Source organism: Gambusia affinis, linkage group LG14, assembly GCF_019740435.1.
Source record: "Gambusia affinis linkage group LG14, SWU_Gaff_1.0, whole genome shotgun sequence".
In the NCBI taxonomy this organism is placed as follows: domain Eukaryota; kingdom Metazoa; phylum Chordata; class Actinopteri; order Cyprinodontiformes; family Poeciliidae; genus Gambusia; species Gambusia affinis.
The window spans coordinates 26,602,412-26,616,252 of NC_057881.1; the positions used below are offsets into that span (position 1 = coordinate 26,602,412).

The following is a 13,841-nucleotide window of genomic DNA, read 5'->3' on the forward strand; positions in this document are numbered from 1 at the left end:
ATCTCTAAATTTCATAAGAAGACTTATGAATTTAATAGAATTTTAGAACAGAAGCCCAACTAATACTTCATGATTAAGTTGTACTGATTGTGAAACTGCACAGCTAAATTAGTTACTTCACAGATATGACAAAACAACTGTATAAGTTAAATGCTTAATAGTAGAGTTACACAAACCACTATCCCAACTATTAAATGTTGTGAAAGTGTGTTTGGCCCCTCCCTCTGTGTTGAAAATAAGCCTCATCTTTGATACAGGTATGCAGGGGATAGCTGCTTTGAATGAAGCCATTGTCAGCCTGACAACTTTGTTAAAATACTTGATAGCTGTGGTGGTCAGCTGGATGATGAGGTTGTTTTGCATGTCACAGCAGAATATAGTGCCGGTTCTTTAAGAAAAAAAAAAAATCAAAGCTAGCAAAAACTGCTGATGGTGCACTTTGAGAACCATTAGCAGTTTTTAATACTACCAATGCAATATTTCCGACAAAAGGTTGAATTTTCTTTTGTAGCTGTGCAAAACACATGCACTTGAAGAGCAAATATAAATTCAAAATAGGAAAAACAAAAACAGGGTAGTGATTTTTTGAGCACATTAACCATACTTAGCAATACTCCATTATTGTGGTGTTTGCAGCTTTTCTCCCGGGTAAAGATGAAATATTACAATCACGGTATTGTTTACTACACATTACTTCAAACTGGGAGGTAGTTAGACCTACATACGGGAGTAGATAAAATACAAAATTTGAGGATTTCAGGTAATGACATCACACTTTGAGGCAAATTGTTTCAACCTTTATTAAACATAGCTTGCAAGAGATAAATATTACAAAGTTAATTCCTCCAAAATTAGCTTATTTTTTTCAATCAATGCATAATTGTCAATCAACTGGCAGTATTCAAACAGAATTATTTTTTACCCTTGAAGATAGTTAAATATCAAGTATGTGCAAAAGGTCAGGATTGATGTAAGCAAAACAAAAATGTCTTCAGTTAGTCTCTGGTTGATTTCAACATCTGTTTCAACATTATCACCACAATGCAAATAAAATTATTTGATGAACTGGATTCTGCGGTGTGTATTTTTCCAGCATAAGCAACAATAACCAATACAAGAAAGTCAAGAGTGCAGGAACACAACTATTGTATGCTGGTATTGGCAAAAAAAAGCGATCACTGATTCAGAATGATCAGGTCACCATCCTTTAGCATGAACACATCTTGTCTGAGTAGGCTGGACTTTCACAAATTATAAGCTACTGTAACATATATATAAGTGCTTCTTTACACCATGATCAAACAAGAATAGCAATTGAATAAAAAAAAAAACTTCAATTCCCACCTTAATTTACACATCAAGTTTAAATGCTTCAAAAGCTCAGTCATTGACTGCAAATGTTGTTCACCTGAATCAGTAAACACTTTACTGCAAACTTTAGTCCAAAAAATAAAATAAAAAACCAACCAAACAAACAAACAAAAAAAATAAAATCAAGCAATTGCATCTAGCAAGACCACATGGAGTTGGGTGGATGGGTGGGGGGGAGTGGAGAGGGTTAAATGGAATCCCTAACGTTTTGCACATTTGTTACACAATAATACACAGTGATCACAAAACAAAATGACAAGCTTCACAATATTCATGGCTTTTTGTTTGCTTTTCTACACAATGTACACCCATTTAATTTATTTTTCAGTACAAGGGAGGAAAATGCTTCTGTACAATAAGTTATTACTTCAAACCTAGCAAATATTGTGTCATTTATTTCAATAGTCAATACATTTGTTTTTTTTAAACTGCAATAAAACAGAAAATGGAACTTAGTCAAGACATCAGAATAAAATTATTTCAGAAATCTAAAAACATGTAGCTGAAAAAAAAAATATCCAAACATAAAAGTACATGGATGCATCTGCAGAAAGGTATGAGACACAGGAGGGTTTGGTTCTTTCTCAAATTCAACTTTACACTTGGCAGGAGAACTATAACACAAACTGTGTCACATTGTTTAGTGTAGTCCAAACATGGTGCAGATAGCAAAAAAATTATATAACATTGCTACATACAAGTTAAACTGTTCCTCCAACTGGATAAGAGATAATGCTTTATAAAACTTAAGTCAATGACAACTTAAATAGAAAACCAAAAAAGCAATTAAGCAGATTATACACCTAATGCTTATATTTCAGTATAAATGTGGTGCAGACACTGGCAGGACTGAGTTACTACAACACAACCATCTTGTACTCATGTGGATGTCTACTTGAAAAATAAATCAACACAACGTGCAGTACAAGTGCATGGTGCAGTTACTGCGATACTAAAAGCTTCAATGGGCGGCCAAAAAAAACCCCCCAAAAACACACACACACACACACACACACACACACACACACACACACACACAAAAGATACAGCTTTAATTTCCAAGATGCAGAAAGTTGATATCCAACTGAAACATTTATGAGCAGTTGTAGAGGCTAGAATCATTGTATTATTGGAGAAATGTTTTGGTAAGCTAAATGTTACTGACATTTGGTCAGTTTGTTATAAAAGAACAAGAGCAATGAACAGAACAGTGTAAGGCTCACTTCAATCAGTTCAAAGTATACAGATAAAAGTTAGATTTGTTTGAACTGTTGTTCTTATCAGAGGCCATGGATAGAGAATATCTTACCTGTGGAAGATAATAAAAATTTTAATCACATGTACTGAAAGGAGAACATATCAGGCATAGCCAGAATAACTATCTGATGGAGTGAGGATGCTTTTGAAATAGCTGTGCTTGATGAACTGATAGACTAAGGGCATGAGAGGAAAGAACTAAGCAAGGGAGACAAAGGGAGTTGTTGCTGCCATAGTAACATCCTTCATTGTCATAAATTATCGGGATTATTTAAAACATGAAAAACTGATCTGTATCGTGAAAATGAAGATACTAAGAGTCATGTACTTTAATTAAGATAACCTTATCAACCAAACTAAAAGAAATCTGTGCCTTTAAATACAATTATGGATGTTATTGTATTTAAACAATATAAATACAATAACATTCTAATTAGGCCCAATTGAAAAATGTGTTGGCTGGTTCATATTTGTCCAACAGAATTCAGTTTGTTCATGCTAATACATAAATTAACATAAGCAAAAGGTTTAGGAGTACCACACGTCTTTGTGCTCTTAACTACAGTAATATTTGTAGTAAGATTGTAGGACAACAATTTTTTACAAATATTGCATGTCAATGTGCAAAACTGTCAAAATTTTAAACGTCCCAAGTGGTCCAGAAAAAGTAGGCCTTGGCAGGAATACAACAAGTTTCAATTATTAGAAAGGCCAAAAACAAACAAACATAAAAAGATCTAGGAAAATAGGTCTTTACTTGGATCAAAAAGTAAAGGAGATGATACATTTATCCAATTTTAGTTTCACATTACTGGCTCCTTGTAAGTTTAAGAACAGAATTTAAAAGTATTCTTGATACATATAATTCTCTAAATAACAAAGGTGAATTTTAGAAATTTGGTTGTTCTATACCTTTCTATCAGATAACCTGGCTAACAAAATAATGATTCATTTTTCAGACTTTTATTGGATGAAAATGGCTTACAGTTTGTTTGTTTTTCATGAGACAAACACCTAATTTACTTTTAAGACTAGGCTCAAAGCCTCTGTTTTGATAAAAGTTTTACTCACATTTAGGCTTTGGCCACAGAAGGACATATTGAGCACTAGCCTTCACTTTGGAAATATTTAAAATTTCAGACAGTTTTTAAAACTCCAGGCTGAAGCTAATGCTACTATTAAAGTCATAGATTTGGTTTCCTGTTTTACTGTACTGTTGGACTGGGGCGTCTGTTTTGAGTGCCTGTTTCCTGACTTTTAACCCGTGGTCAGTCCTCGAAAGTGGCCACTCATACTAAACCAAGCTGCAGTTTTTAAAACCAATTTCAAAGGGAATATTTCATTTTTATTGTGGTCACACTGTAGCTCAGGAGGTAGGGTTGCTGCAATGTCAATGACTTGATGATATCGACTGGGCTTCCTGCAACTTTTTACTGATATCTTCTGATAAATTTATGTTAAATGTGTAGGAAATTGTAAAACTGAGTTCAAACCTTAGTATATGAATGTTTTGCAATGAAATGCACTGAATTTGAAATGACTTGAATATGAATTGATCATTTTCTCTCCCTAGACATGGCATTTGTTGTAAATTAATGGTGACGTCAACTTGAATGATTTTATTTAATTTAACCAATATATTTATTCAACTGTATAGGTTCACTATAATGCACCGCTGTACTGACTGTGTAGAGCACCATGGAAGATTTTTTGAAGTGGCCCTAAACAAATTCAAGCAAAGTGAATTTGTTTGAATTTTGATCAAATTTAAGGAAATTGAAGGTGAATACTTGCATGAAGACCAAATAAGTTTAAAAATAAGATGTAGTGGAATCATACCTACAGTTAAATTAGAAGAAAAATCTGTTTAGAAAAACTGATTTTGTTCGGAACATGAAAAGACAGTTGATTCTAATGTGGCACAATATTATACTTTAAAAGTGAATGTGTGCCTATCTAGATGCAGAGATGGGTTAGAGTTTAAAAATATTCCATGTGATTTTGCTTTCATTTAGGTAAGACAGATTTCTGAGATGACTGAAGATTGTAAAATCTGGTGTAGGAAATGTTTCAGTCCAGAGTACTGTGAACTAGGGTTGTCAAAATAATAAATATCAAACTCGATATAAAGAATTGACCCATTTGTCCAAAATGTCAAAAAGACAAAAGATAAATGTCAAAAGACATATTATATAGATTTTTATATATATATATATATATATATATATATATATATATATATATATATATATATATATATATATATATATACAATTTTAAACAAAGCTAAATTCTTCAATACTTATTGGTTATGCCCAAACTATGGAAGCAACAAATTTAATCATATTTTAATTAATCATAGTTTTTGCTTTCAACTAGAAAGGAGCCTTCTTTAAAAAAAAAAAGTTGATTCTATATTGCGTATTTCCTAACATCTATATGAAACTTTCGCATTGTGGCAACCCCAATGTGAACTGAATCGACCTCCCCTCAAAATCACTGTAGAATTCCCTGCGTCAAGTGGTAACCATATCCATGAATAATACTGAAGACCGAGTGAACACTGTTTGAAATACCTGAGTTATTGCAAACTAACTAAACACAACACAGACAGCTTCAGTCAGGTGGCCTGGGCAGTCTACCATGCAGTTTATGGTCTCAGAGTCCAAGTAGATGCAAGGACCTGTGCAACTAACATTTTATTATAAGTTCTTCAAGTCCTGCTCCAGCCAACAAAGTGTGAATATGGATCAAAAGATGAAGCTAAAGACCCTGCAAACAAAGAAGTGTGCAAATATAACCACAGTCAGAATGAAGAAAGCAACATGGACACTTAAAAAAAAAAATAATAATAATAATAAAAATTACTGTGCAAAGAGTAAATCTTTATCGAAATTTGTACAGGTCATCATTCACGAACAAATAAAAGAATTCAAAAAGCTCCAGAGATAAGAAATCTCTCAAACTTCATTTCCTCTTATGAACTGGCAAACCAGCTTATCACATAAGTTTTCCTCATCAGACAAGAGGGCCAGAAACCACTTGGACCTGGCATCAACACAATGAAACTGTGCAAAGGCCTTCACCATAAAGGGTCCCTTTCAACAAGACCATCTATCACAGAAAACACAAAGTACTGCACCTTCATGCTGGAGACTTATAATGCCAAGAACATCAAAGTCAAAAGGTCAAATCTTGAACTGCCAGCAGAGCCCATATCCTGCTCACTGAGTATTTCACAGAAGAATGGAGATTGTCTATCAAAGCAGAGAAAGGTGAAAAACTGGATGTAATTTTTGAGGTGTTGGGAAAGTAGGGTCATACCTTTCTTTACAAGAAAGGTACAAGTGAGAGGAAGGCTGTATCAGTGAAAAGAATCTGATACTAATATTTGTTAACATGGCATTGAAAATGAAACACATTACAGTAAAAAGTTAAACTGGGCACACTTTAAACTTGTCAATCTGTTTCATAGATTGACAGAGTACTATAGTTAGGATGGTATGTGTTCAGGGGTCTAAACATTTAATCAGCAATAAACAATGCATATGCTCTTTCATTCCAACATTCATTTCCTCCTTGCCAGAAAACAAACAAAATTTCCATTTGGAAATATGAAAAGTGCTCCTCTTGAGTGAGGCAACTTGTGAGCACAATGTGCACACATTGATTGATCCAGTCTCTCCTGTAAAACATCCACACCCTTTATTCTCTGAAGTTAGGTATCTATACACAATCCATAGATTTTTCAACAGTTAATGTCTTAGATTATTATCGTCTCCAGTAGCCGACACCTCTCAGGTAGGCCACCAAATCATTTGGAGACGGCGCACAAAAAAAGAAACAAATATAAAGAATGGGAAAGAACAGATGCAGGAATTACAAAAAAAGTAAGAACACAGACTGGAACCAGAACCCAGAGTTGGGTATTTTAGGTGAAGAATCTGTGATCTGGATGTAGTCTGAAGTTGTATGTTTGGTACATTCTGTAAAGGAACTGCTGGGATAAAAAGAGTTCACAATGTGAATAATGAAGAGGTAAAACTATGAAGGACAGCTGCATGGAGAGGTTGTTGGAAGGTGAGGACAAACGATGTGAACTGGCTTCTCAACAGTTAGCCAGTTCAGGCACCTCTGTCTTCTCGTTCATCAGCCCGCCACATCCTTCATCCGATGGTGCTAGTAACAGAATGTCCTACACACACATGTCAGCAAAACATCTATATCAGCAGAAGACTGACATCCTAACTAAAGCAAAGGAAACCCCTTGCTGAAGAATGGTGGAGAGGGTTTCCACATTTAATTTCCACAAGATTCTCTTTTGTACATAATTTTCTTTTTTCAGTTGGTGGGTACTGAAGTTGGCTGGGGCTTACTTCAAGATATCCAGGTGTTGCCCTGAATCCCAGGCTGAAATCAGTTCTGGGTGTGGATTGCTGTGATGACTCTGATGATGTCTTTGAAGCAGGTCATTGAGATGATCCATGGAAAGCACTTTGCTCTCAAATGTTCAATTCTTTAAAACAGTATAGTCTTTCAAGATTGAATTCTGCCTAATATGATCTGTTTTTGTTCCCAACAAAATTTTTCACTTTCTTTAAATAGTACTTGGCAAACAAATCATGTTTACAAACTTTAGAGTAACTTTATGTTGCATAGCAACAAGAGTGAACCCTGCTGATCTTCTATTCTCATCAATAGTCATAATAGCTTTGGAAGTGAGAAAAAAAAGAACATTTTCAAATTATCTCACTAAATTGACAATGACTGGGTGTCTTGAAGTAAAAGGTAAACAATAGAAAAACAGAAATATCAGACAAACACTTCAAAAGCAAATTGTAAAATAATGAATAACACTAACTTAAGCTTAAATGGCAGTTGCAAGTATAGGCGCTACCACCAGTGATTATAAAGGGAATTACAGAAGAAGGGAATTTCTGCTATAATAAGAACAACTCAGATGCACTGACAGCTTGTGTTTTGTTCAGCTTAGTAGGTTCTCATGGGTTGGTCTAAGGTAGGCACACGGACAGGCACTGCATGCGATGAAACTGTGGGGTGGACATATCAGCTGATCTGGGAGTGCCTCAGAATGGGGGAAGTTATCAAACGAGGCTGGCCTCTGACACACATGAGAAATTAATGGGGCTCATTTTTGCCCGGTGATGGACTGCGATATGGACCGAGGTGGGATCATGTCCAACAGGTATTCTCTCTGCCGGTCTGCTAAGCTGGAAGTCTTATGGGCTCCAACAGCTGCAGGGTTCAGGTAGGCAATATTTAACCCTACAGGAACAAATCAGACAAATATAGAGCACAAAAGATTGATGCACTAAACAACACAGGAAACACTTTGTACACAATACCACCACTTACAACCAGCATACTGTACATTTAAATAAGGATATGAACAAAAGATTGTGACTGGCCATGATAAAACCATGAACAAGTCTACAGGGGGACATTTTGAATTATTTACAGATTCTGAAAGTGTGACTTCTAAGCTTTCCAATTATGTCAAACACATGGGAATAAAAAACAAATGAAGAAAATATGGCTATTTGAATGTTGGCAGTCAGAAAACGAGATTTCAGAGAAAGCAGCTCTGAAAGCTTCTCCCCAAACCTGCTGAGCAATCTGGGGGTGTTAAAGGCGATCATTTACATGATTTTGCAATAACCCCACCCCAGCATTGACTGTCAACTATTGATGGGACTTATGGCTCTTTGAAGGGAACTGAATCTTCAGGATAATAAAGAGTCATTAAAAAATTACATTTTTGAACATTTGCAATTTTTCTAAAATCATTTTATCCTTATATAGTTTTTATGAGTGAAATTCACAAAAAGTATAATCATCTATATTAAGTAAAATTAATATTTGAATGTTGCAAAACAACCACCTTAAAAATGGCTATTTCCTTAAAACACATTTTCAATTATAAATGTCAACTACCCTACCATATAATGTTCTTTACTACAAATGTTGTGTCTGTTAATAACACTTTAGGGCAAGTTTAATTTAGAATGATAAAAGAAAAACAGACTTCAGTTGCTCTTGGTGAAACAAAAATCCCTTCTTCACCATAAAAGATATCATAACTCTGTCAAATCATTTTAAGTTACATAAAAATAACAATAGGTATTGAAGTGAGTGCAGAGCATTATAAGCAAGCTAAGTTGTAAAAAAAATGAGAACAGCCGTCACTAACTGAGACTCGAGTTCTACCGTTCACAGCATAGAAAGTATTAAATTGCTTGGGAAGGTCACATCGATACTCTCAGGAGGTATGACTTGGCTTATCTAGTTAGAAATACATATTTTTAAAAGTTTTCAGCTTTTGTTCCATTTTCCAACAAGGCTGTGAGGTTTTTGTCTTAAATCTAGTTCACGCAGCACAATTTTTGGTCCCGATTTTTCCCTTCTGAAAATCTTAGAACGTTCTGCGTTTTAAGATTATCGCGTATGATAATTGGAACTGATCATCCTCCTGTGTGCAGTGCACTGTTCACTGCCTTGTCATGGTTATACTGGTGGCGAGGCAGTGGTAAAACTGCATCGCCACCAATTTGCCAAAATGTTTTAGAATGCTATTACTAAAAAAAATGTTAGTAATAGAGTGTAAGAAGTGTAAAACACAATGTGTGTGCCACCTTGCTGCCGGTGGCACACACAATATGTTCTGTCACTCACCTACAGGACATCAATTCAGTATGTTTATGGTTTATCCACCATAAACATTCCTGTATGTTTATTGTGGATGATGTCATCTCTGAAGTATTTGAACGCCTGTTACCAGCATGGGTTGAGTAATGTGTGAGAGATGTTAATGAGCCATGTGTTTACTTCAAATTTGCAACTTACTGGCCGAAACCAGAACTAAAGCATACTATATGCCTAGCATACAGTATGCTATGTATGCTAGCAACATAGCATACAAGAACAACAATTCTTCAATTATGTCTAGCATACTGAGCAAACATAAAGCCCAGTATTCTAGTCAGCTTTGAATTTCCCCCCTTGGCTCAAATAACCTTCTCAAACGGCTCAGATTTACTCTAAACAAGCTGAATTCAAACACAAAGTTGACAATTTTAAAATCTCAGATAACCAAATTTGGAAGATTGGAAGTGTTTCTTTATGACCTGAACTAGTGTACTTTGCCCAACAAACCCTGAACAAGAATCACTGTTTTCTCAGACAGTTTTTTAGCTTTTATTTTCCGTTTCTGCTCTGCCGACTTGTTCATACATTTGTCTTTGTGCATCAAAATTAAGATGTTGAAATATTTCACAATTTTTGTTGAATTGTCCTTATTTTACAAATACTGAAACAATGTAATATACATTCTGCTGTTCATAAGTTATTCATGTCTATCTATGTGAAAAAAGAAAACTAACAGTTTGTCCTTACCTGGGATGTTATAGATTTGACGGCGGCTGTCATGCTGCAGTCTGTTACTACTCCCACCACTACCACAATGCTTAGCACTGCTCATTCCCATAAGGCTGCTGGCCACAGACAGCTGAGAAGCCTGAGCAAAGTTGGAAAGGACGCCTCTTGCAGAGTTAGACAAACCTCGCTGCAGAGAAGCCTGAGGCTGCTGAGCCTAGATACAAAAAAACAAAACATCATTGCTAACTTCACCTTATATGTAAAATTGCGCAGCTCAATTTTATGTATTTTAGTCACTTAAAGTAGTTGCTAAGAAAACATTTGGAGATTTAGTGAATAATCTACTTCAACTACACAACAATTCCTCAATTAAAAAAACCAAACAATTCCTGTCCACAATACAAGAACTAGATATTTTTCCATAATGATAAATTCCCTATTGTTAAAAGAATCGAAAGCCAAAAAACAAAGATATCTTAATTTTGGTCACACCAGTATCCCCTGGACATTAAGGTTACTAAAAATAACTAATTAAAGTATTTAGCAAAGTGGGTGTGCTCTGATCAGAAAGTAGAAGGTTTGATCCTGAGCACTGCAATCTGCCAAAAGGGAGCCAGGGGGCAAATACTGGGCTCCTTATGTAACTTTTGGTAACTAGGAAATAGATGGTTGGTGGTATCCAGTTTCAAGGAACACATTTAAATTATTTGGTTCTGAAACCAAAGGGTTTGATTATATCATTCCAAAACTATTTTCAATTAAATTCAAGAGAAAATGGAGGAAATTCTACAGTTCTTTATCCTCTGGTTTTTGTTCCCTTCCCTTACCCATTTCTGTGAATTATTAAATGTTTAGTAAACCCTGCTGATAAACAGCTCATTTTTCTAAGGTTGAGGAAGAAACCAAAACCATTGCTGCAAAAATACACCTGAAGAAACACTAGAATTATTTAAAGTTGAACATCACAATTGCTATAGCAATGTAACTCAGTTAATGTTTGGTTTTATATAAACCGTTTTTGCAACAGTTGTGCTTCTATATCTTCTCAATTAGCATCAAATTTGTCAAATAGACTGCAATTATCCAAAAGTAATAGAGAACATTTAATTTGGCATGAATGCAATGTTGTTGTTTTTTTTTTATTGGTGTAACATAAATACTTCCAGCACACATTCCTAAAACATTATGAAGAGTGATGCAGTGTACCTGGCGCAGGGCATGCTGTCGGATCATCGTATCAGTCTTGGAGACATTGGAGCCAGTAGCAGCAGAGCTGGGAGAGAGAGCTGCCTGCTGCTGTAGCCTTTGTTCGATCTCCTGACAGACCCACACAGTTACAGTTCATTACTCTCAATGAAAAGCTTTGAGGTAAAGCCTTACCAATAGTCTTGGTCAGTGTGATTTTAAGGAAGGATAACAAAAACAGCTTAAGTAGCACATGAAAAAGAAAGATCTTAGTTCTGTCCTCAAACCTCAAAGTTAACCTTATAACTTACAGTGTTTATTGGGAAAATGAAACATCAATCAGGGTGCTCATGGGCTGACATTAGATTCTCACCCTGTGAGACTCAGTACTATGATACTGTGAAGCTGTGGTATTTTTACTCAGATGTTTTAAAAATACAAGATAGAATTATCCAATGGCCAACAAAAAACAAAAACTTGTCACATTTGGTGCCTTACAAATTGCTCTAAGAACAGACTTTTATGTGTCAATGCATTATAAATAAAATTTCTGAGCTAAAAACATCTAGAAAAACCAAGTATTAAATGCAGTAGTAGGATAAAAGTCAGTATCTGTTGATATAGTTGGTCACTTCAAAAGATTTATTGGTGGAACATCAAAGCAACAGACTAAATAAACATATGCCAACTTTTGTAGAAATTATTACGGAAATGTGTTTATTGCAGGGTTTGCTTTTCTGCCCTCTCATGATTAATATATGAAGCTAACATTAATTGGATAATTATCCAGGTTTTAGGCTCTACTAGCTTGCTTGCACTGGACTTTTTAGACATATTGATTTTGAATTTTAGACTGACAACCTAACTTTCAAAATGCCTTACAATATTAATAGTAGTTTGTGCACAACACCTGCTATCATTCTTGAAAACAAAAATGAAAGAGACCAAATGTGTTAAAATGGGTGAAGGAGGTTTGCTTAGGGTAAACTCTGATCTGAACTCTGCTCACCCCAGAACTTTGTCTTACTTCCTTGTTTCATCTTATAAAGCAATATCTTCCCAATTTAAAAGTGTAGCTTTTTATGGCAGATGTGTACCTTCAGACCAGTAACTGGTCAATACCATATCAATGCTGACCTGTTCCTGCTGAAGAGCCTTCACAAAAGCATTTTTCAGTCTGTTGGTATGCTCTGCTTTCAGAGCCTTCTTCTGATTGGATGTCATGCACTGCTCACAGAGGATTCTGCCACTCTTCTCTTGCTTCCAGTGGGGTGTGAAGTCTGTTCTGCACTGGGCACAGAAGAAAGGCTCCATACGGGCCAAAGACCCCCTGAATTTACCTGCACAAAACACATTGTTTCAGCACAACTACTGACAAGCTGCACCAGATATCCATCACTTTAAGTACTCTGACAAACATTCTTCTACTTTTTATCAAATTTCCATAAACTTAAACCAATTTCTTTCTCTACAAAAGAGGCAGACTCGCTGCAGAGCTCATATGTATAGCCATTTTACACATCGGTACCTTGCTACAAATAAGGTATTATTATTACTCATACTTTGTCTGTCTGTACATCTCAGTTGTTTTTTGTTGTTCTAATCTTAAACTGTTTCTTTTAGTACTTACCCTGACTGTCCAGGACACTCTGTACCACTTCCTCCAAGCCCACCATGTAGATAAACTCACTGTTAGCTGCAGAGGGGAGGAAGTGGAGCAGTGGGGCTGGGGGTTTGGGTGGAGGGATCTCCAGCAAGGTTTTTTCCAGCTGCTTCCGTAGAGCCAGCTTGGCAGCTGCCTGACTGCTGGCCTGATCAGCCATGGAGCTAACTGCTCCACTGGCTGAGCCAGACATGGTGGATGGGCTGACTGCTGAAGCTCCAGCAAGACCACCTGTCACACCACTGGCCCCCACTGCTGCTGCTGCCTGCATGTGAGCCAGGTTCATGTACATGGCACTGGAGCTGGAGCGCTGGGAAGCTGCCACCTGCTGGCTGGCCTGTAAGGCATATTAGGCTTATCAAAAACAAAACACTTAAACAAATTATTGAATTGCAGCCATAAGGAAGTATCACTGACAGTACTTGTTCCCCAAAATTTTAGGCCAAATTTTTGCATAGAAGAAATAAAATAATACAACTTTTTTAACAAGTTCCACTTGGAACACATTCTGGATCAAATGCAGTCTATGGCTTTGTAAGGATTACAAATATTCACAAACCATAGCAAATACATGCTCAAACAATTGTTTTTTTCACCAAAATGACACCAACTTTATTTAACAGCAGAATATTCTGGCTTTGTAAAGTATACAACAAAATATTAACTTACAATGTTCTAATTATGGTTTACTCAGATGAAGTGGAGAGAAATATTATAAAACCACTCAATATTTTTTGAAAGTTTTTTTTGGCACTGGTGATGCAGTCAGGAAAGAAGTGCAAAGACAGACATCCAATAAATGGCTGGGAATCAAACACTTAGATTTGATTCCCAGCCCAAATTCTGTGCAGGATTACAACAAAGTTAAAGGATGGTTTTTTTTTCTCCATAGATTATTTAAAAGCCTGATTGTTCATATGTGAACAGAAATGACTGTCTTTTTATTGCCTTGAGATGATCTCTAAATATC

The 13,841-nt window shown here is 35.8% G+C and overlaps 1 protein-coding gene across 1 annotated transcript in view; it reads right to left on the minus strand.

The window, feature by feature from the left end:
• Positions 1 to 4,920: 4,920 nt before the first annotated feature.
• Positions 4,921 to 13,841, minus strand: part of gatad2b (GATA zinc finger domain containing 2B) — a 64,101-nt gene continuing 55,180 nt past the window's right edge. The window contains exons 7-11 of the mRNA XM_044139151.1: positions 12,839 to 13,208; positions 12,346 to 12,548; positions 11,230 to 11,340; positions 10,042 to 10,237; positions 4,921 to 7,914 (exon numbers count right to left, since the gene is read on the minus strand). Coding sequence (XP_043995086.1) covers positions 7,778 to 7,914; positions 10,042 to 10,237; positions 11,230 to 11,340; positions 12,346 to 12,548; positions 12,839 to 13,208 — 1,017 coding nt within the window. The 3' untranslated portion in view covers positions 4,921 to 7,777. The remainder of the gene's footprint in view (positions 7,915 to 10,041; positions 10,238 to 11,229; positions 11,341 to 12,345; positions 12,549 to 12,838; positions 13,209 to 13,841) is intronic.